The sequence below is a fragment of the Salvelinus fontinalis genome, chromosome 2 (genome assembly GCF_029448725.1).
Source record: "Salvelinus fontinalis isolate EN_2023a chromosome 2, ASM2944872v1, whole genome shotgun sequence".
NCBI classification, from domain to species: Eukaryota; Metazoa; Chordata; class Actinopteri; order Salmoniformes; family Salmonidae; genus Salvelinus; species Salvelinus fontinalis.
Genome location: NC_074666.1, coordinates 92,568,397 through 92,593,797, shown reverse-complemented (window position 1 = coordinate 92,593,797; position 25,401 = coordinate 92,568,397). Strand labels below are relative to the sequence as shown.

Genomic DNA, 25,401 nt, shown 5'->3' with positions numbered 1-25,401 from the left:
AAATGAGGCCTAACTGAACGATAAGGAGGGTGAAGAGGTTGACTTCATTTAGAAAGACAATAGTGTAATGAGATTGTTATGCCTTTTTATCAGTAGCAAATCCTTTGACAGCATGACTTGTGGGTTGATACCATTACTTTGACATTTTACGTCGTAATAATGAAAAACATATCCTTGGCTCTATCGAAGTTGATGAGCGGGAGACAAACGATGCCAGTCAGCCTGCACAGCCGGCCCATTGAAACTACACCAAAACTAATTTCACACATAAAAGTATGTGTTTGCATTCTCAGAGCCATGCATCCCACTGGATCTGGCATGTGAGCTTCATGAGAACCACAAAAAACTACAGCCGCCAAGCAGGCAGCAGGTCCTTCTCTCCCTCTTCCCTAAGCACCACAGCTCCCACTTGGGAAAAATAAGATATAATGTCATGGTGGCAGGTGCACAGGCAACATGGCCCATGAAAACCGTGTGCAGGGCAACCAATTTGTTTTTTGGGCCTGCTCACACAAATCCCCGAACCAAACCATTGTAACGCTCCTCCTCTTCGTCTGATGATGAGGAATAGGAATCATCGGACCAACACGCAGCGCGGTAAGTGTTCATTGTAAATTGAATTAAATAAACTGAACACTGATGGACAAAAAACAACAAAGAGAGTGAACGACACAAAACAGTCCTGTAAGGTGAAAAAACACAAAACAACTACCCACAAACACAGGTGGGAACAGGCTACCTAAGTATGGTTCTCAATAAGAGACAATGATTGACAGCTGCCTCTGATTGGGAACCATACCAGGCCAAACACATAGAAAAGGACAACATAGAACAAAACATAGAATGCCCACCCCAACTCACGCCCTGACCAAACCAAAATAGAGACATAAAAAGGATCTCTAAGGTCAGGGCGTGACAACCATAAAGAGAAGACAGATTGATTCATGTGTAAAGGCACGGGTATAAGGGAACTACAGTGTCTGATACAATCAACAAATTACTGTTTTTATATCTTGTCATGAATATATTTATTTTTTATGCAATTAATCCTTTACAATTGTTCATGCATCGGTGCTTTTGTTCAGGAATACAACAAATCATTTCACCTGGCTGGTTATACTATTATTATTATTATCTTATTATTATCTTTTTTGTTTCAGTATGAAGCTGTAACTGGACGTTATTCATTACTATAACTCTATTACAAATCGAATCTACAAATATTCAGAAGAACAGGAGATTATAATAGGACAGTTTCACAAGGTTAGTCACATACTCAGTTATGTGGACACACACAATTAACATTTTCATTTACAGTGTGTGTGTGTGTGTGTGTGTGTGTGTGTGTGTGTGTGTGTGTGTGTGTGTGTGTGTGTGTGTGTGTGTCCAGTGTGTGTGTCCAGTGTGTGTGTCCAGTGTGTGTGTGTCCAGTGTGTGTTATTGTGTGTCCAGTGTGCGAGTGTGTGTGTCCATTGACACAGAGTTACCATGGTTATTATTGACAGAATAAACTGGTCCAAACTGGTGTGTGCGTGTTACTCCATGTATTTAAATGTTATATTCTGATCAAACATAAAACACATGATTAGAGTGAAACATCATGTTTTGTTTGACACAGGGACCACCTGACACAGGGACACTGAAGAGGTGTCATTAACCTTAAAACCTGGGTAGAGGGGCTCAGTGAATGTGGTGTAGAATGTGTTCAGGTGGGTCAGTGTGTCAGAGGAGACTCTGTAGAAGGACAGAGTGCCGGCTGGCCAGTCCAGATACACTCCTACTCTGTGGGAGCTGGAAGGGGGGACGCCTATGGTAGTGGAATTATTATTGTGCCTGGCAGTGTAACGGTTGTCAGAGCAGAACAGACTCCAAGACTTCTCATTGGATCCAATAACACAGTCATTACAATTCCCACTCCTGCTGATTCCTTTATATGTCACTCCAATATCAGCCAATCCCCCACTCCTCTCTACCTCCCAGTAACAGCGCCCAGTCAGACCCTCTCTACAGAGCACCTGCTGCCAGTCCTCAAATCTCTCTGGGTGATCAGGATACGGCTGCTCCTTTGTCCTACATATCACCTTTCTGTTCTCCTCAGACAGAGAGAGGAATCTGTTTACTGTGTTTGGGTCCAGTGTGAGATCACAGGCATCTGATGGATGAAACCAGACACAATGTTAGAAATCATCATCATTCACATTAGAATGTTAATTCCCTAGCGACCTCTATGCTCTCATTGGCTGGCCCTCACTACATATCCGTCACCAAACCCACTGGCTCCAGGTCATCTATAAGTCTTTGCTAGGTAAACCCCCGCCTTATCTCAGCTCACTGGTCACCATAGCAACACCCACCTGTAGCACGCGCTCCAGCAGGTATATTGCACTGGTCATACCCAAAGCTAACACTTACTTTGGCCGCCTTCTCTGCTGCCAATGACTGGAACGAATTGCAAAAATCTCTGAAGCTGGAGTCTTATATCTTCCTCTCTAACTTTAAGCATCAGCTGTCCGAGCAGCTTACCGATCACTGTACCTGTAAATAGGCCATCTGTAAATAGCCCACCCAACTACCTCATCCCCATATTGTTATTTATCCTCTTGCTCTTTTGCACCCCAGTATCTCTACTTGCATATCATCATCTGAAAATCTATCACTCCAGTGTTAATGCTAAGTTGTAATTATTTTGCGCCTCTATGGCATATTTATTGCCTTACCTCCCTACTCTTCTACATTTGCACACACTGTACATAGATCCTTCTATTTTTATTTTCCTTTGTGTTATTGACTGTACAGTTGTTTATGTGTAACTCTGTGTTGTTGTTTTTGTCACACTGCTTTGCTTTATCTTGTCCAGGTCGCAGTTGTAAGTGAGAACTTGTTCTCAACTAGCCTACCTGGTTAAATAAAGGTGAAATAAAAAGAAGGGGAAAAAATCACTAATTCATTTAATGTAGATGTTTCTAGATATCAAAAGGAGAAGTTAAGGTAACTTGAGACTTGTTGAATGGTCATATGCTATATCGTATGGTAATATAAAACACACTTATTCCCATTAATTACATACACACACATCCTGGACACACACACACCTGTATGTATGCATGAACACACATTTCTAGCGTAACACGAACATGCCACACATACACTCACATTGTCAAAGAAACTCTTTGTAAACGTTGATTTCCATGATTTCTGCTTCTGTAGAACTACAGCTGATATTTAATATGACCAAGTAAGTAATGATGGTCTTTCACTTTGACTTAACTTGAATTAAGACTTATTCTTAGTCATATTCTTCACAGCAGTCAACACTCACATTTTCTAAGCCCATGTTTCATTGTGTTCTCTCCACCATGTTCCACACTGTAGCGGTAAGCAGAAGAACAGACAGTCATTGAGTGATACGCGTGAACACACACACACACACACACACACACACACACACACACACACACACACACACACACACACACACACACACACACACACACACACACACACACACACACACACACACACACACACACACACACACACACACACACACACACAGTCTGCATATAACTTTGTCCAAGTGGTGGTAAGAATGTTTGTCTTAACTAGCCTGATAACTCAAACATGTCTGATATGAACATTGACATAAACCCTCTACATACTTGAGTTTCTCCAGTCTGCAGTGTGGATCCTCCAGCCAAGCAGAGAGCAGTCTGACTCCTGAGTCTCCTGGGTGATTGTAGCTCAGGTCCAGCTCTCTCAGGTGTGAGGGGTTTGACCTCAGAGCTGAGACCAGAGAAGCACAGCCTTCCTCTGTGACTAGACAGCCTGACAGCCTGCAAAGAGTAAAATCATATTAAAATCACACTGCTATTCTTTAGTGGTGAAAATAGTGGCAGTATATTTTTTCAACATATTCAGATATATCAGTGTCCTGAAGCCCTTCTAATCTATTCATAAATTAAAGTATCATTTTTAGAAATTACAAACAATCAAAGTATTGCTTGTAGAGAGAGAAATATAAAGTACAAATATTTGAGTTGACTGAGCAGACCAGTTGAAATAGCGGTGTCAGTCAAAAGACAGACAGTGAGGTATCAGACTATGATTAGATTGTATTGAGTATACAGTCCACACCATATATATTTTGACAGTGAAGCTAACATTTTAAATGTGGCTCTATACTCCAGCATTTTGGATTTGAGATCAAATGTTTTATATAAGGTGACAGTATATAATGTCTTCTTCAATTTGAGTGTATTTTTTTTATACATGTCTGTTTCACCATTTAGAAAACTAAAAGCAATTCATGTATCTAGTCCCCCCATTTGAAGAAGTCATAAGTATTCTGACCAATTCACTTATAGTCTATTAAAGTAGTCAAAAGATTAGTATTTGGTTCAATATTCCTTCGCGACAATGACTACATCAAGCCTGTGACTGGTTGAGAAATCATGAATGAATCATGAATAATAACGAGTGAGAGAGTTACAGAGGATACAAAAAACATACTAACCTCTCACCGTTAACCTCAAATAAAAGGTGACATTCTGTACTGTCGCCTAATATGGAACATTCTATCTCAAATCCAAAATGCTGGAGCATAGCACCAAATTTAAAACTGTAAGCTTCACTGTCCAAACATATATGATGTGTACCATGTGTTCCTGGTAAACACATGTGGATCTGGTGAACAGTTATCACTTGTTGACCAACTACAGGAATACTGACCTCAGAGTCTCCAGTTTACAGTGGGGATTCCCCAGTCCAGCAGAAAGCAGCTTCACTCCTGAATCCTTCAGGTCATTGTTACTCAGGTCCAGCTCTCTCAGGTGTGAGGGGTTTGACCTCAGAGCTGAGACCAGAGAAGCACAGCCTTTGTCTGTGACTCCACAGCCTGACAGCCTGACAGAGAGATAATCATGATTTCACAAACACACTGTTAATTTAGCACCAGTATCGTAGAAGGACAATGGCAGATGCATTTGGTTTATTCTCTCAAACAACATATAGATTCATCTTCCCTCTCCTAGAATTGTATGGTCATATTGTTATACTAATGTGAACACCAACACACTGATTCAATATGTTATTCAATAATACGTATTATAGTACATATTTTCTCTAAACTGATCATTTCTTCCTGATGATAACTACTTAAATGTCATTTTATGTACTCACAGAGCAGCTCTGGAGGCTTTGAACACTGGCAGCAGCCTCAGAAGACCTTCCTCTGATCTGGAGTATTTCTTCAGGTCAAACACATCCAGCTTCTTCTCTGAAGTCAGCAACACAAAGACCAGAGCTGACCACTGTGCAGGTGACAGTTTGCCTCTAGAAAGACTTCCTGATCTCAGGTATCTTTGGATCTCCTCCACTAGAGAATGGTCATTCAGTTCATTCAGACAGTGGAACAGATTGATGCACCTCCCTGGAGAGGGATTCTCCCTGATCTTCTTCTTGATGTACTTGACTGTTTCTTCATGACTCTGTGAGCTGCTTCTTGTCTTTGTCAGTAGACCTCGTAAGTGCTTCTGATTGGACTCCAGTGAGAGGCCCAGAAGGAAGCGGAGGAAAAGGTCCAGGTTTCCCGTCTCACTTTCTAAGGCTTTATCCACAGCACTCTTGTAGAAAGTAACTTCAGGCTTGTCTCTGAACAGCAAAGAAAAGTTACTGGATGTTGATTTTGGTTTGGCCATTAGATTCTCATTGTTGTTGATGAATGAAAGGAACACATATACAGCAGCCAGAAACTCCTGAATGCTCAGATGCACGAAGCAGTACACCTTGTCCTGGTACAGCCCACATTCCTCTTTAAAGAGCTGTGTGCACAATCCTGAGTACACTGAGGCTTCATTGACATCAATGCCAGCCTCTTTCAGGTCTTCTTCATAGAAAATCAGATTGCCCTTCACAAGCTGTTGAAAAGCCAGTTTTCCCAGTGACAGAATGCTCTCTTTATTCCAGTGTGGACCTGTCTCTTCTTTCCCAAGATACTTTTCATTCTTCTGTTTGGTATGAAACACCACAAGGTGTGTGTACATCTCAGTCAGAGTCTTTGGCATCTCTTCTCTCTTATGTTTCAACATGTGTTCAAGGACTATTGCAGAAATCCAACAGAAGACTGGAATGTGGCACATGATGTGGAGGCTTCTTGATGTCTTTATGTGTGAGATGATTCTGCTGGCCAGGTCCTCATCACTGAATCTCTTCCTGAAGTACTCCTCCTTCTGTGGGTCATTGAACCCTCGTACCTCTGTCACCTGGTCAACACACCCTGAAGGGATCTTATTGGCTGCTGCAGGTCGGGTAGTTATCCAGAGGAGAGCAGAGGGAAGCAGATTTCCCTTGATGAGATTTGTCAGCAGAACATCCACTGAGGTTGACTCTGTGACGTCAGAACAGATCTTGTTCTTCTGGAAGTCTAGGGGCAGTCGGCACTCATCCAGACCATCAAAGATTAACAGAACTTTGTACTTGTCGTAGTCAGCGATTCTTGATTCTTTGGTTTCCATTGAGAAGTGATTGAAAAGTCCAATCAGAGTGTGTTTTTCCCCTTTCATCAAATTCAGCTCCCGAAAAGGGAATGAAAATACAAATTGGACATCCTGATTTGCTTTTCCTTCAGCCCAGTCCAGAATGAACTTCTGCACAGAGACTGTTTTTCCAATGCCAGCGACTCCCTTTGTCAGCACAGTTCTGATAAGTTTTTCTTGTCCAGTTAAGGGTGTGAAGATGTCGTTACATTTGATTGCAGTCTCTGGTCTTGCTTGTTTCCTGGTTGTTGTCTCAATCTGTCTCAGCTCATGTTCATTATTGACCTCTCCTGTTCCACCCTCTGTGATGTAGAGCTCTGTGTAGATCTTATTGAGAAGTGTCGGGTTTCCTTGTTTAGCGATCCCCTCAAATACACATTGAAACTTCTTCTTTAGATTAGATTTGAGTTCACGTTGGCAAATCACAGCAAGCTCATCTGAATGAAGAAATATCACAGATATTAATATCTGTTTTAATTCCTACAGTATTGAAGGACTGTTATAAAGTAATACATTATAATAATTTATTCTCTTAACTGACTGTATAAATGTGTAAATGATTTCATAATGCATTACACACTGGAGGGACTGATTCAATTATTATTATTCATATTATTGATGGTATCATTAATGTTGTCTATCTCTCTCTCTTCTCTCTGTCTCTGTCTCTCCTCTTCTCTCTGTCTAAATTAATCACCACAGCACATCCCTGCTGCTACTTGATGAGATCACTAGGTGATCACTAGGCTTCTACAATATCATTGAGTTACACAGCTATTTTAGCTGTACTTTAACTACAGATTTTACATGTTTGTTAATAAACAGCATTCAACATGAGGCAGACAGCTCTTACTTTTCTCCAGTGTGTCAGCAAGCTCCTTCTGGTTCATTTTCCTCAGGATGTGCAGTGTGATCTTCAGAGCCCCCTCTCTGGCACTGCTCTCCTGCTTCTCATCTTCAGCATCCACCACTTCCTTATCCTGCTTCTGACTCTCAAAGCCTTCTGGGAGTTCTGGACTAAGAATCCTCTTGAACATCTTCAGCTCGTTCTTCACAAATTTCATAATATTCTCTTCAAGCAACTGAAATAAATAAAGTGAATAAGTTAAGCAAGAGAATAAATCCTTTTTCAATAACATGTTAATGAATGATTGACAGATGAACTTTACTTGAGGTAAACAAAAACAAATGTACATAACAGGACCACATACAATGAATATGGAGGCCAGGTCTGTTTGATGACTCTGAGAAGACTGACCACTGAGAATCTCTGACTCTGATCTCTCCTGTTGGTTTCTGTGGACAAAAAATGAGGGCACACACACACACACACACACACACACACACACACACACACACACACACACACACACACACACACACACACACACACACACACACACACACACACACACACACACACACACACACACAGAGGTAATGTTTTGTTTGTTTAATATTGTTTTAGGAATATGAAAATAGAAAAAAGGATTAGCCTATGGATTATGAAAACAACAAAAATAAATTGTAAAATGGGAGAGGAGAAATGACGTCAGACAGTGTTGTTTAACCCACTGACCATGACCCATGAGTTCTTCTTACCTTTGTTTAGGAGAAAAGTCTCCCTCTCTAAACTTTATAGGATGACCCATAGACCGGTCACTCTTCATGGACACACAGCTGGGTACAGGGGAGTCTGGTCTCTCCTGCTTGATTGGGCTTCAACACAGCAGAGACAAACATTACATCTCTCATCTACTCTGAGCTCAGATGGGGAAACAAGAAGAGTTTCATTCCAAAATGCTATATATCCACTTTCAGAAATGTTGGTAAATAAGTTTTTTGTTAAATTAAAATATGAATGAAATTGGGTGTGTTTTTTACTATCTAATCATGGCATGGGGTTGTTCAATGACAGACATGTGTTTGTTTAAAATCTATCACTTGATGGTTTCATTTCAGAGAGACAAATAATCATGTTTGTTTATGCTAAATTCTATATATCTGCCTCATTCTCAGAGAAATAAGTAATATTGCAAGGTTTTACGCAGTAATAATATATATCTGCCTCACTCTCAGAGAAAGTAGTACTGCTAGGTTTCACACAGTAATAATATATATCTGCCTCACTCTCAGAGAAAGTAGTACTGCTAGGTTTCACACAGTAATAATATATATCTGCCTCACTCTCAGAGAAATCAGTAGTATTGCTAGGTTTCACACAGTAATAATATATATCTTTCTCACTCTCTAGAGAAATCAGTAGTACTGCTAGGTTTCACACAGTAATAATATACACTGCTCAAAAAAATAAAGGGAACACTTAAACAACACAATGTAACTCCAAGTCAATCACACTTCTGTGAAATCAAACTGTCCACTGAGGAAGCAACCACTGATTGACAATACATTTCACATGCTGTTGTGCAAATGGAATAGACAAAATGTGGAAATTATAGGCAATTAGCAAGACACCCCCAATAAAGGAGTGGTTCTGCAGGTGGTGACCACAGACCACTTCTCAGTTCCTATGCTTCCTGGCTGATGTTTTGGTCACTTTTGAATGCTGGCAGTGCTTTCACTCTAGTGGTAGCATGAGACGGAGTCTACAACCCACACAAGTGGCTCAGGTAGTGCAGCTCATCCAGGATGGCACATCAATGCGAGATGTGGCAAGAAGGTTTACTGTGTCTGTCAACGTAGTGTCCAGAGCATGGAGGCGCTACCAGGAGACAGGCCAGTACATCAGGAGACGTGGAGGAGGCCGTAGGAGGGCAACAACCCAGCAGCAGGAACGCTACCTCCGCCTTTGTGCAAGGAGGTGCACTGCCAGAGCCCTGCAAAATGACCTCCAGCAGGCCACAATCTACAACATACTATAGTCCTTCTGAAGGTTAAGTCCTCCGGGGACTAAAGTATCTATAACATACTATAATCCTTCTGTAGGTTAAGACCTCTGGGGACTAAAGTATCTATAACATACTATAGTCCTCTAGGTTAAGACCTCTGGGACTAAAGTATCTATAACATACTATAATCCTTCTGTAGGTTAAGACCTCTGGGGACTAAAGTATCTATAACATACTATAGTCCTCTAGGTTAAGACCTCTGGGACTAAACATACTATAGTCCTCTAGGTTAAGACCTCTGGGAACTAAAGTATCTACAACATACGATAGTCCTCTAGGTTAAGACCTCTGGGGACTAAAGTATCTATAACATACTATAATCCTTCTGTAGGTTAAGACCTCTGGGACTAAAGTATCTATAACATACTATAATCCTTCTGTATGTTCAGACCTCTGGGACTAAAGTATCTATAACATACTATAATCCTTCTGTATGTTCAGACCTCTGGGACTAAAGTATCTACAACATACTATAGTCCTTCTGAAGGTTAAGACCTCTGGGAACTAAAGTATCTATAACATACTATAGTCATTCTGTAGGTTAAGACCTCTGGAGACTAAACATACTATAGTCATTCTGTAGGTTAAGACCTCTGGAGACTAAACATACTATAGTCATTCTGTAGGTTAAGACCTCTGGAGACTAAACATACTATAGTCATTCTGTAGGTTAAGACCTCTGGAGACTAAACATACTATAGTCATTCTGTAGGTTAAGACCTCTGGAGACTAAACATACTATAGTCATTCTGTAGGTTAAGACCTCTGGAGACTAAACATACTATAGTCATTCTGTAGGTTAAGACCTCTGGGGACTAAAGTATCTATAACATACTATAGTCCTTCTGTAGGTTAAGACCTCTGGGAACTAAAGTATCTATAACATACTATAGTCATTCTGTAGGTTATGACCTCTGGGAACTAAAGTATCTATAACATACTATAGTCATTCTGTAGGTTATGACCTCTGGGAAATAAACATACTATAGTCCTCTAGGTTAAGACCTCTGGGAACTAAAGTATCTATAACATACTATAGTCCTCTAGGTTAAGACCTCTGGGACTAAAGTATCTATAACATACTATAGTCCTTCTGTAGGTTAAGACCTCTGGGGACTAAAGTATCTATAACATACTATAGTCCTTCTGTAGGTTAAGACCTCTGGGGACTAAACATACTATAGTCCTTCTGTAGGGTAAGACCTCTGGGATTAAAGTATCTACAACATACTATAGTCCTCTAGGTTAAGACCTCTGGGACTAAAGTATCTATAACATACTATAGTCCTCTAGGTTAAGACCTCTGAGAACTAAACATACTATTGTCCTTCTGTAGGTTAAGACCTCTGGGACTAAACATACTATTGTCCTTCTGTAGGTTAAGACTTCTGGGACTAAACATACTATAGTCCTCTAGGTTAAGACCTCTGGGGACTAAAGTATCTATAACATACTATAGTCCTTCTGTAGGTTAAGACCTCTGGGGACTAAAGTATCTATAACATACTATAGTCCTCTAGGTTAAGACCTCTGGGACTAAACATACTATAGTCCTCTAGGTTAAGACCTCTGGGAACTAAATTATCTACAACATACTATAGTCCTCTAGGTTAAGACCTCTGGGGACTAAAGTATCTATAACATACTATAATCCTTCTGAAGGTTAAGACCTCTGGGACTAAAGTATCTATAACATACTATAGTCCTCTAGGTTAAGACCTCTGGGGACTAAAGTATCTATATCATAATATAGTCCTTCTGTATGTTAAGACTTCTGGGGACTAAAGTATTTAAAATATACTCAAATCAAATCAAATAATTAAAGAGCAGCAGTAAAATAACAATAGTGAGGCTATATACAGAGAGTAGCAGAAGCGTAGGGGGGGGGGGGGGGGGCAATGCAAATAGTCTGGGTAGCCATTTGAATAGATGTTCAGGAGTCTTATGGTTTGGGAGTAGAAGCTGTTTAGAATCCTCTTGGACCTAGACTTGGCGCTCCGGTATCGCTTGCCGTGCGGTAGCAGAGAGAACAGTCTATGACTGGGTGGCTGGAGTCTGACCATTTTTATTGTCTTCCTCTGACACCGCCTGGTATAAAGGTCCTGGTTGACAGGAAGCTTGGCCCCGGTAATGTACTGGGTCGTACGCACTACCCTTCGTAGTACCTTGCGGTCAGAGGCCGAGCAGTTGCCATACAGTGATGCAACCCGTCAGGATGCTCTCGATGGTGCAGCTGTTGAACCTTTTGAATCTTTTCAGTTTCCTGAGGGGGAATAGATTTTGTCATGCCCTCTTAACGACTTGGACCTTGTGTGCTTGGACCATGTTAGTTTGTTGGTGATGTGGACGCCAAGGAACTTGAAGCTCTCAAACTGCTCCACTACAGCCCAGTCGATGAGAATGGGGGCGTGCTCGGTCCTCCTTTTCCTGTAGTCCATAGTCCTTCAGTAGGTTAAGGCCTCTAGGGACTAAAGTATCCCAAATAAAATGAGGAGGCATCTGCATAGCATTTTGGCAGATTAACTCATGCTTACTTCTGAATAATAACTCAGGTTTTCGCCCAGCGGCAAATGAGTTGGAGCTGTGGCAGGCGTTGGACCTGTGGCCGAAAAGTGTCCTGTTTGAATTCCGGGCTGGGCGCTGGAAAAAATGATCTGACGACAGGAGGGCTGCTGGGTTCACATCCTCAATACATTCCCCTTTTATTGGGCCTTAACCCCACAACATGCTCTCCATCCAGGGGAGCTGCACTGCAGCTTGAACCTGTTTTCGTCTCAACTGTATGTGTGAAGTCTGCTGTTTGGGGGCTTGAGAACAGAGCAGAACACACGTTGCTGTTTGCTGTAACTAATGGACAAAGTTGTATTGTATTTCATTGTAATGTACTCTATTGTATTGTACTGTATTGTATTGTATTGTATTGTATTGTATTGTATTGTACTGTATTGTATTGTACTGTACTGTATTGTAAAGAAGTCAGCCAGAGTTGATGTGTTCCATCGTTCAAACAAAGAGATGCCTCCCTGGACACCAGTGTGTTTGTATATAATGAAGATCAATTCTACCCCCGTCCATACAATACTTTTATACACAGTAATTAAACATGTTAAATATAACAATAATAATAATAAAAATAATAGTAATAATTTATTAATTAGTTACACACATTACATTGTGGATAGATAGTACTCTGACATCTGTAGTGTTTACAGTAATGACTATTACCCCCCCCATTACATTGTGGATAGACAGTACTCTGACATCTATAGTGTTTACAGTAATGACTATTACCCCCCCCATTACATTGTGGATAGATAGCACTCTGACATCTATAGTGTTTACAGTAATGACTATTACCCCCCCCATTACATTGTGGATAGATAGCACTCTGACATCTATAGTGTTTACAGTAATGACATCTATAATGTTTACAGTAATGACATCTATAGTGTTTACAGTAATGACATCTATAATGTTTACAGTAATGACATCTATAGTGTTTACAGTAATGACATCTATAATGTTTACAGTAATGACATCTATAGTGTTTACAGTAATGACATCTATAGTGTTTACAGTAATGACATCTATAGTGTTTACAGTAATGACATCTATAATGTTTACAGTAATGACATCTATAGTGTTTACAGTAATGACATCTATAATGTTTACAGTAATGACATCTATAGTGTTTACAGTAATGACATCTATAGTGTTTACAGTAATGACATCTATAGTGTTTACAGTAATGACTATTACCCATCATGATATTTTTTAACCCCTCTGCTCCTCTCAGCCCAGCCCACCTATCTCTATAAAACATCCTCTTTTGATTTCCACCTGACATATATTTTTCAACTGTGTTGTGAGTCTTAATGGGCGGCAGGGTAGCCTAGTGGTTAGAGTGTTGGACTAGTAACCGAAAGGTTGCAAGTTCAAATCCCCGAGCTGACAAGGTACAAATCTGTCGTTCTGCCCCTGAACAAGGCAGTTCACCCACAGTTCCCAGGCCGTCATTGAAAATAAGAATTTGTTCTTAACTGACTTGCCTAGTTAAATAAAGGTAAAATAAAATAAAAAAATGAATGTGTAAGCTTTCTAGTCTCATAGTATCCACAGACTGGAAGTTAAAGATACAGATTGTTCATTAGAGTATTATTCTATTGTTAATTGACTGACTATGGCTTTCCAAATCCCCCAGCACTGCTATTTCTAAACATCATTTAAATATAATATTGTGATTTTTTCCTCCATTCTTATTTTCCTATAAATTCATAAATGGCACCATGCAAGGTTCTATATAGAACCATTTTGGTTCAGTGAAGAAGAACCTACCCTATAAAGGGTTCTATATAGAACTTTTAGTGGTTCCATATGTTAAGCAAGATAGAACCCTTTTTGGTTTAAACAGGAGTGAAGAGTGTGTTGATATAACGGTTCTGCTTGTAACAACCATCAGAATTAGTAAAAACAATAAGGTTATGCATGCCAACATATTAGGAAATAATTAAGAGAAGGAAAAATTATTGGGTCATGCAAAAATTCTATAGATGTGAGTGTGTGTGTATGCTGGGAAAGATAAATATATACAGGACACAAACATTTAATTCCAGCGTTTTGCAGAACAAAAATTCATAAACAAACATCTATAAATTAAAATCTGAGAGCAACAATATTTTACAGACACATAAAGGTACCCATAAGCAATCATTTCTGAAGAAAAACAACACGTGAATTTTTGGGGGATTTAACGATTTAGAAATAAAGTTCTTAAACGACATTGTCATCTCACCTCTTAGCTTTGGTGTCATGTTCCCCAGAGAGACTCCTTGTAGAGGCAGGGCCCCCCTCCTCTCTCTTCCCAGAGAGACTCATTTTAGAGGCAGGGACCCCCTCCTCTCTCCTCCCAGAGAGACTCATTTTAGAGGCAGGGACCCCCTCCTCTCTCTCCCCAGAGAGACTCATTTTAGAGGCAGGGCCCCCCTCCTCTCTCTCCCCAGAGAGACTCATTTTAGAGGCAGGGACCCCCTCCTCTCTCTCCCCAGAGAGACTCATTTTAGAGGCAGGGACCCCCTCCTCTCTCTCCCCAGAGAGACTCAATTTAGAGGCAGGGACCCCCTCCTCTCTCTCCCCAGAGAGACTCATTTTAGAGGCAGGGCCCCCCTCCTCTCTCTCCCCAGAGAGACTCATCTTCGAGCACTGACCCCTAAACAGAGATCCAGCATGTTGGTTGTGGTTAACATAGTGACAACTAATTATGGAATTTCAATTGTTCTCTTTTATTCATTATCTCTTAGAAATAAATCATTTACTAACAGACACGTCCAAACAGTCAGGTGATTTAATGCATCACATGAACATGTAGTCGTGACTGGTAGGTTTCACCTCTTCTCCATGTAGTGGAACTATTGATAATAATATCTCACTTTGTCTTTTAATCATTTCACTCATTCTAGTGTGTTGCTTTGTTCAACAGGTATGCTATTATTATACTATGAATAAATATAATTCATAATAGCAATGTTAAGAAAAGAATGTTCAGTGGTTTCATACCAAATTACACAAGAAACAGGAAATCATTGTAATTTTGAAAACAACAAATGTTCTGATATTCTGTCAGATGATTTAGAAGTATGATACATTAACATTTTTACAAATCGTAAAATAACCACAATATACAAATCCTATAATATGAGATGTTTTTCAATTTTATTGTCTAAGCCCAGTTAGCGCCATTTTGTGTGATTGAACTGTCACGTACCTGTCTCAGGTGAAATGGACTGTTAGATTTGACTGTTTTACTGTCATTCTCTATACTAAGACAACATCATACATTTAATGTCCCTACACACTTTACAATAATCCCTGGGAAGATTCTTACCTTGTAGCCTGAATTCACAACTAGAACATGTCAAGTCATTGAGATATTTTCCGTTGTGTTGAGAGAGCACCTTCCTGATGACAAGTGGCTCTGTATCTGTATGTTTTAGATACAGTTGATCTTTGGATGCAATAATATCTGGTCAAAGTCTAGCGACACAACACCATAGCATATCATAAACATAGCAGCAGTTTAACCTTTGGCCAGTTAAGGCCATGGCATACTAAAATCGGTTCAAACCAACTCTTCTGACTGTCATTGTCATGCATATCATTGTCATGTATATCTAAAGGAGTTGTCTAAAGCACACACAGATCTGGGACCAGACTAATGTATCCGTGGGTTGCCAGTTAGACTGTTTGTCTGGTTTCTGGTCTGTGGTCAGCAGTGGTGGCTGGTGGCATGGAGGACAGGCTCATAATAATGGCTGGAATAAAATGGAATGGTATCAAACACATCAAACACACAGGTAGAGTTCCACTCACTTCATTCCAGCCCTTATTATGAGCCGTTCATCCTCCCCTTACCAGCCTCCTCTGGTGGTCAGCGGGCACAGCATGGTTGGGGTCAATAGTGACCATGGTGTCTGTTGTCTTCGGTTGTAGGAGGCTTCCACACCCAAGACCAAGTACAGTTGTCCCAGGGTCCAGGCTTTGGGCTGCCAGGCCAGGCAATATATCTCAGGATATTTTAGCATAACTGTTGTCACACAAGTGGCTCTAACAATGTTTGTATGAGTTGATTTAGAACAGACTGCCTACCTGAGGTGATTGGTGAGATGGAAATAGGACTCCTCTCTCCTGTGACTGTATCAACCCCAGTAGGGAGGCTCTCCTGTAGGAAGTTGTCAGTCTTGTTCCTGGACACTTCATTAGAAACACCATTAGATGAGAAAGATGTCTGTTTCCATCCACTCAGCTCTGCTTCTAGTACTAGTGATAACCGCAGCTCTTACTAAGCCCCTTCACAACAAACAACAAATACAACAACAAAATGTTATTTATAAAATGCGATGTATTAATATGTTTTTTGAACACTAATTGTTTAACAAGCAGGATATCTTGGTGATGAATGGAGCATAATTAATGCTGAGTGACAGTAATTGCTGTTTTATATGTTTTACAATGTGTTTTAAGTTATTATGTGTTTAAAGTGTGGAAACAACATCCTTTCTTTAAAACATTTATTTGTATACTATGTCGTGAGCCTCCTCTATTTCCTGGAATCCAAGCTTGGGGTCAGCGTTGGGGTCAGGGTGTTTATATTGAATTGCTGCAACCACACAAGCTGGGAGTACCTGGCTTTGGCCTCGACCGAGACGTTCTCCCCTCAGCATCCACTCCAAAGTGATCCTGTAGGAAATCAGTCTGTATTGTCTAGACGAGAGAGAAAACAACTACCTGTCAATGTAATATTCAACAATCAAAAGAAACAATAGGCCTTTCAACATAAAATATAACATTAGTCTCAGGAATCATGAGGCCTTTACAACATAAAATCTAACATTAGTCTCAGGGATCATTAGGCCTTTACAACATAAAATATAACATTAGTCTCAGGGATCATGAGGCCTTTATAAATCCTGTTTGGACTTGGGGCAGCATTTTCACGTTTGGATGAAAAGCGGGCCCAGAGTAAACTGCCTGCTACTCAGGCCCAGAGGCTAATATATGCATATTATTAGTAGATTTGGATAGAAAACACTGAAGTTTCTCAAGCTGTTTGAATGATGTCTGTGAGTATAACAGAACTCATATGGCAGGCAAAAACCTGAGAAAAATCCAACCAGGAAGTGGGAAATCTAAGGTTTGTAGTTTTTCAACTCATTGCCATTCCAATATACAGTGTCTGTGGGGTCATATTGCACTTCCTAAGGCTTCCACTAGATGTCAACAGTCTTTAGAACCTTGTTTGAGGGTTCTACTGTGAAGGAGGGGGGAATATGAGCTGAATGAGCCAGGTGTCTGGCAGAGTGTCATGAGCTGGTCACGCGTGTTCACGTGAGAGTTAGCTTGCGTTCCATTGCATTTCTAAAGACAGGACAAGGAATTCTCAGTTTGGAACACTATTGAAGATTTATGTTAAAAATATCCTAAAGATTGATTCTATACATTGTTCGACATGTTTCTACGACCTGTAATATAACTTTTTGGACTTTTCATCAGAACTTTCGGCTGGACTTGCCCATGCCTCGTGAATTTGGATTTGTTTACCAAACACGCTAACAAAATTAGGTATTTGGACATAAATGATGAACTTCATCGAACAAAACAAACATTTATTGTGGAACTGGGATATCTGGGAGTGCATTCTGATGAAGATCATCAAAGGTAAGTGAATATTTATAATGCTATTTCTGACTTACTGACTCCACAACATGGCGGGTATCTACATGGCTTGTTTTGGTGGCTGAGCGCCGTACTCAGATTATTGCATGGTTTGCTTTTTCCGTAAAGTTTAAGAAAAATCTGACACAGTGGTTGCATTAATTAAGAAGAAGTATATCTCTAATTCCATGTATAACACTTGTATTTTCATCAACGTTTATGATGAGTATTTCTGTAAATTGATGTGGCTCTCTGCAAATTCGCCGGATGTTTTCGAGGCACAACATTACTGAACAATAACGCGCCAATGTAAACTGAGATTTTTTTATATAAATATGAACTTTATCGAACAAAACATACATGTATTGTGTAACATGAAGTCCTATGAGTGTCATCTGATGAAGATCTTCATGGGGCGGCAGTGTAGCCTAGTGGTTAGAGTGTTGGACTAGTAACCGAAAGGTTGCAAGTTCAAATCCCCAAACTGACAAGGTACAAATCTGTCGTTCTGCCCCTGAACAGGCAGTTAACCCACTGTTCCTAGGCCGTCATTGAAAATAAGAATTTGTTCTTAACTGACTTGCCTAGTTAAATAAAGATTAAATGAAGATCATCAAAGGTTAGTGATTCATTTTATCTCTATTTCTGCTTTTTGTGACTACTCTCTTTGGCTGGAAAATGGATGTATGTGTTTTTGTGTCTAGGCTCTGACCTAACATAATCATATGTTGTGCTTTCGCTGTAAAGCCTTTTTGAAATCGGACACGATGGGTAGATTAACAAGAAGCTGAGCTTTAATTTGGTGTATTGCACTTGTGAATGTTAGAAAGTTAAATATTTTGGAAAAATATTTTCGAATTTTGCGCTCTGCCTTTTCAGCGGATGTTGTCGAGGCCTAGCCCTAACAAGATAACATAAAATATAACATTAGTCTCAGGGATCATGAGGCCGTTACAACATAAAATATAACATTAGTCTCACGGATCATGAGGCCTTTACAACATAAAATATAACATTAGTCTCACGGATCATGAGGCCGTTACAACATAAAATATAACATTAGTCTCAGGGATCATGAGGCCTTTACAACATAAAATATAACAATAGTCTCAGGGATTATATTTTTTATTTCATCTTTATTTAACCAGGTAGGCTAGTTCTCATTTAGTTCTCATTTAGTTCTCATTTGCAACTGCGACCTGGCCAAGATAAAGCAAAGCAGTTCGACACACACAACAACACAGAGTTACACATGGAAAAAACAAACATACAATCAATAATACAGTAGGAAAATCTATATACAGCATGTGCAAATGAGGTAGGACAAGAGAGGTGAGGCAATAAATAGGCCATGGTGGCAAAGTAATTACAATATAGCAATTAAACACTGGAATGGTAGGATGTGCAGATGATGAATGTGCAAGTTGAGATACTGGGGTGCAAAGGAGCAAGATAAATAAATAAATACAGTATGGGGATGAGGTAGATTGGATGGGCTATTTACAGATGAGCTATGCACATGTGCAGTGATCTGTGAGCTGCTCTGACAGCTGGTGCTTAAAGCTAGTGAGGGAGGTAAGAGTCTCCAGCTTCAGAGATTTTTACAGTTCATTCCAGTCATTGGCAGCAGAGAACTGGAAGGAGAGGCAGCCAAAGGAAGAAATGGCTTTGGGGATGACCAGTGAGATATACCTGCTGGAGTGCGTGCTATGGTGACCAGTGAGCTGAGATAAGGCGGGGCTTTACCTAGCAGAGACTTGTAGATGACCTGGAGCCAGTGGGTTTGGCGATGAGTATGAAGCGGGGGCCAGCCAACGAGATCATACAGGTCGCAGTGGTGGGTAGTATATGGGGCTTTGGTGACAAAACGGATGGCACTGTGATAGACTGCATCCAGTTTGTTGAGTAGAGTGTTGTAGGCTGTTTTGTAAATAACATCGCCGAAGTCGAGGATCGGTAGGATAGTCAGTTTTACGAGGGTATGTTTGGCAGCATGAGTGAAGGATGCTTTGTTGCGAAAGGGAAGCCGAGTCTAGATGTAATTTTGGATTGGAGATGTTTAACGTGAGTCTGGAAGGAGAGTTTACAGTCTAATCAGACACCTAGGTATTTGTAGTTGTTCACATATTCTAAGTCAGAACCGTCCAGAGTAGGGATGTTGGACGGGCGGGCAGGTGCGGGCAGCGATCATTTTAAGAGCATGCATTTAGTTTTACTTGCATTTAAGAGCATTTGGAGGCCACGGAAGGAGAGTTGTGTGGCATTGAAGCTCTTCTGTAGGTTAGTTAACACAGTGTCCAACGAAGGGCCAGAGGTATACAGAATGGTGTCGTCTGCGTAGAGGTGGATCAAAGAATCACCAGCAGCGAGAGCGGCATCATTAATGTATACGGAGAAGAGAGTCAGACCGAGAATTGAACCCTGTGGCACCCCATAGAGACTGCCAGAAGTCCGGACAACAGGCCCTCCGATTTGACATACTGAACTCTATCGGAAAAGTAGTTGGTGAACCAAGCGAGGCAATCATTTGAGAAACCAAGGCTGTTGAGTCTGCCAATAAGAATGTTTGTGATTGACAGAGTCGAAAGCCTTAGCCAGGTCGATGAATACGGCTGCACAGTAATGTCTCTTATCGATGGCGGTTATGATATCGTTTAGGACCTTGAGCGTGGCTGAGGTGCACCCATGACCAGCTCTGAAACCAGATTGCATAGCGGAGAAGGTACGGTGAGATTTGAAATGGTTGGTAATCTGTTTGTTAACTTGGCTTTCAAAGACCTTAGAAAGGCAGGGTGGAATAGATATAGGTCTGTAGCAGCTTGGGTCTAGAGTGTCTCCCGCTTTGAAGAGGAGGATGACCGCGGCAACTTTCCAATCTATGGGAATCACAAGCGATACGAAAGAGAGATTGAACAGGCTAGTAATAGGGGTTGCAATAATTTCGGCAGATAATTTTAGAAAGAGAGGGTCGAGATTGTCTTGCCCGGCTGATATGTAGGGGTCCAGATTTTGCAGCTCTTTCAGAACATCAGCTATCTGGATTTGGGTGAAGGAGAAGTGGGGGAGGTTTGGGCGAGTTGCTGTGGGGAGCGCAGGGCTGTTGATCGGGGTAGGGGTAGCCAGGTGGAAAGCATGGCCAGCCGTAGAAAAGAGGATCATTAGGCCTATTCATTTAGAAGCCATATTGACGATGGCACAAAACTATTGACAGTTCTCTTGGTCTTGCAGACTTGAAGACTGTATGGCCAGCTCATTGTTGAAAGGGGGTGAGTGGTCAAGTGTGAGGCTGTTTGTCTTCCTCTTTAGTGTGTGGGTTTACATGCTAATCAGGATACGAGTGGTGGAAAAGACAGACTGGTAATTACAAGCAGCATTTTGTTCACTACCACTATTGACTTTATACTTCTGACACTGTTTGGTAATATACTGACTTGATTATGTAGACCATATTGTGAAGTGCGCATCCCATTCTATTTCTATGGTGCATCCACTCCAGACACTGTTTACCTAGCCAGCATGTCATCATTGTCAGACCAACCTCCAGGGGAGACTACAGTAGCCAGTTACATTATGGAGTGTAGGCAGGTTACTAGAATATACAGTTAGCTGGGTGTCATTAGATAGCTAGCTGTTCAATAGCATCTTAGAGAGTAATAATAAAATATTTCCTCATTTACAAAACACTTTCACTTCAGAGGGCTTCCCATTTGGGCCGTCGGGTGTGGCGCGTCACTCCCAGTTGATCCTGGCCATTCTGAAAAACGTCTCCAGAACCCCAGTGTTGATGAGATCCAGAAAATCCACACAAGTCCTGTTCTTCTGCATCGTTGGTCTGATGCTCGACTTCCATTATGGGAATCAGCTGGTCCCGCTCCCGACAGCAGAGACATTCTAACTCTCCCCTTCAGCCTAAACCTATCGCTGTTACATTGAACTGGGTGAATGGAATATAAATGACAGGCATCCAGTATGCTGGAATAGAAATAAGGCTCAACATTTTAAATGGTCCTCATCTTAAGGGGCGCTGACCATCACTCAAGTAGACATCTCCCGCAGGGGCACCGGCAGTCACGCTCTGTTCAGGGAGGAGCCTGTGGTGTCTCGACTTTCCTTCCTTCCTGTATTGCTCTTTCTCTTCTCTCAGTCTGACTTTCCTTCTGTGAACTCCGGCTCAAAACGGTAAGGCACAACTATACCTCATCTGGAGGAGTCACCTGTGACAGTATTCATAAAGAGTAGGAGTGCTAATCTAGGACCAGTTTAGCCTTTTAGATCATAATGAATCAGATTACATGGAGAGGGGGACCTGATCCTAGATCATAATGAATCAGATTACATGGAGAGGGGGACCTGATCCTAGATCATAATGAATCAGATTACATGGAGAGGGGGACCTGATCCTAGATCAGCACTCCTACTCTGAGACACTGCCTTTTGGAATCCAAGATGGCGTAGCAGTCGGACGTGTCTTTGTCCTTGTCCTGTCCCGTGTAAATAGTCTTCGTATTTTTCGTATACATTTCGTATATATTTTAATTTCACTTTCCATCTAGGAACTGAATATACATTCCGCCTCACCCAATGTGGTACGGACCTGCTATTTTTTTATACTTTAGAACCGTAACCCCAATCAGAAGCTAGCCAGATAACTAGCTACTAGCTAGTAGTCAGTTAGCCACTGCTGCGGTCTTCACCCTCAACTCGGACACAGCCAGCTTCAATACCGGGCCAATACCTGCCAGTCTGCAAGCGCGATATCAACCCAGAGCATATAGGACTGCTTTTTCTCTACCACATCACCGGATTCCTGACGCAAGCTCTGGACAATTACACCGCATCATCACAGCTAGCTAGCTGCAACCGAGTGGCTACTACTGGCTAACACCTCTGTCCCGAAGCAAGCACCAGTTAGCCTTGAGCTAGCCTCGAGCTAGGCCCATCTGCCGGCTAGCTGAAGAGGTCTACCAGCGAATTCTTGGGCTACAATACCAGCTACAAGCTAATTTAGCCATTTTTTTGCCGCTGCTAGTAGCTTTTACCTTCTGCACAGACACCAGCCCTGTTATTAGCCTGGATATTACTCACCAATTTACCAGCATCGGACTGTCTCTCGACAACAACGCCAGATTCCTGCCGTAATCCCTGAGCCACTGCTTCTGATCCTCACAGCTAGCTTGCGGCTAGCGCAGCTAGCGCCACTGCCACGAAGCTAGCACCAGTTAGCAAACACAATTCTACAATTCACAACCTCTCTTTCGCCATCGCCATCTGGCTTGGATTCTCTGTCGACACGACCACGTCTGAGCAGACCCCCTCCGTCTGAGCAGACCACCCCCCGGGCTACTAACTTTAAACGCCGCGTGCTAGCTTAGTGGAGGCCTCCCTGCTCCATCTACGGCTGCCCCCTGGACACTATGATCACTTGGCTACATAGCTGATGCATGCTTGACTGTCCATTAATTCACGGTACTCCATTCTGTTTATTTGTGTTTTATCTGTCGGCTCTGTGCTTTAACTCAGGATCTGTGTGTAGTTAATCCGACCCTCTCTGCCTAGTCGTCGCCATTTTTACCTGTTGTTGCTGTGTTAGACTAGCACCCTGTTATTGCTGCTGTTATCTTACCTGTTGTTTTAGCTAGCTCTCCCAATCAAGACCTGCAATCACTTTATGCCTTATTGTATGTCTCTCTCAAATATCAATATGCCTTGCATACTGTTGTTCAGGCTAGTTATCATTATCATTGTTTTGGTTTGCAATGGACCCTGTAGTTCCACTCTCCGTACCTCTGATACCTCCTTGGTCCCACCCCCCACACATGCGGTGACCTCACCCATTGAGACCAGCATGTCCAGAGATACAACCTCTCTTATCATCACCCAGTGCCTGGGCTTGCCTCCGCTGTACCCACGCCCCACCATACCCCTGTCTGCACATTATGCCCAGAATCTATTCTACCACGCCCATAAATCTGCTCCTTTTATTCTTTGTCCCCAACGCTCTAGGCGACCAGTTTTGATAGCCTTTAGCCGCACCCTCATCCTACTACTCCTCTGTTCCTCGGGTGATGTGGAGGTAAACCCAGGCCCTGCATGTCCCTAGTCACCCTCATTTGTTGACTTCTGTGATCGAAAAAGCCTTGGCCTCATGCATGTCAACATCAGAAGCCTCCTCCCTAAGTTTGCCTTACTCACCGCTTTAGCACACTCTGCCAACCCTGATGTCCTTGCCGTGTCCGAATCCTGGCTTAGGAAGGCCACCAAAAATTCTGAGATTTCCATACCCAACTATAACACTTTCCGTCAAGATATAACTGCCAAAGGGGGAGGAGTTGCAATCTACTGCAGAGATAGCCTGCAAAGTTCTGTCATACTTTCCAGGTCTATGCCCAAACAGTTCGAACTTCTAATTTTAAAAATGTATCTCTCCAGAAATAAGTCTCTCACTGTTGCCGCCTGCTACCGACCCCTCTCAGCTCCCAGCTGTGCCCTGGACACCATCTGTGAATTGATCGCTCCCCATCTAGCTTCAGAGTTTGTTCTGTTAGGTGACCTAAACTGGGATATGCTTAACACCCCGGCAGTCCTACAATCCAAGCTTGATGCCCTCAATCTCACACAAATCATCAAGGAACCCACCAGGTACAACCCTAAATCCGTAAACATGGGCACCCTAATAGACATTATCCTGACCAACCTGCCCTCCAAATACACCTCTGCTGTCTTCAATCAAGATCTCAGCGATCACTGCCTCATTGCCTGTATCCGCCACGGGTCCGCGGTCAAACGACCACCCCTCATCACTGTCAAACGCTCCCTAAAACACTTCTGCGAGCAGGCCTTTCTAATCGACCTGGCCCGGGTACCCTGGAAGGATATTGACCTCATCCCGTCAGTTGAGGATGCCTGGTCATTCTTTAAATGTTACTTCCTCACCATATTAGACAAGCATGCTCCGTTCAAAAAATGCAGAACCAAGAACAGATATAGCCCTTGGTTCACTCCAGACCTGACTGCCCTCGACCAGCACAAAAACATCCTGTGGCGAACTGCAATAGCATTGAAGAGCCCCCGCGATATGCAACTGTTCAGGGAAGTCAGGAACCAATACACGCAGTCAGTCAGGAAAGCAAAGGCCAGCTTTTTCAAGCAGAACTTTGCATCCTGTAGCTCTAACTCCAAAAAGTTCTGGGATACTGTAAAGTCCATGGAGAACAAGAGCACCTCCTCCCAGCTGCCCACTGCACTGAGGCTAGGTAACACGGTCACCACCGATAAATCCGTGATAATCGAAGACTTCAACAAGCATTTCTCAATGGCTGGCCATGCCTTCCTCCTGGCGACTCCAACCTTGGCCAACAGCCCCGCCCCCCCCGCTGCTACTCGCCCAAGCCTCCCCAGCTTCTCCTTTACCCAAATCCAGATAGCAGATGTTCTGAAAGAGCTGGAAAACCTGGACCCATACAAATCAGCTGGGCTTGACAATCTGGACCCCCTATTTCTGAAACTGTCCGCCGCCATTGTCGCACCCCCTATCACCAGCCTGTTCAACCTCTCCTTCGTATCATCTGAGATCCCCAAGGATTGGAAAGCTGCCGCGGTCATCCCCCTCTTCAAAGGGGGAGACACCCTGGACCCAAACTGTTACAGACCTATATCCATCCTGCCCTGCCTATCTAAGGTCTTCGAAAGCCAAGTCAACAAACAGATCACTGACCATCTCGAATCCCACCGTACCTTCTCCGCTGTGCAAT

General features: G+C 42.1%; 1 protein-coding gene across 1 annotated transcript; it reads right to left on the bottom strand.

The window, feature by feature from the left end:
- Nucleotides 1–1,598: 1,598 nt before the first annotated feature.
- Nucleotides 1,599–14,652, bottom strand: LOC129831872 (NLR family CARD domain-containing protein 3-like). Its single transcript, XM_055895402.1, has 9 exons — nt 14,235–14,652; nt 8,136–8,252; nt 7,745–7,829; nt 7,387–7,615; nt 5,179–6,970; nt 4,729–4,902; nt 3,660–3,833; nt 3,320–3,366; nt 1,599–2,152 (listed from the first exon to the last, which is right to left on the bottom strand). The coding sequence occupies exons 1-9, from the start codon at nt 14,630–14,632 to the stop codon at nt 1,599–1,601; spliced, it is 3,570 nt and encodes a 1,189-aa protein (XP_055751377.1). The 5' UTR covers nt 14,633–14,652.
- Between the last annotated feature and the right edge of the window lie 10,749 nt (nt 14,653–25,401).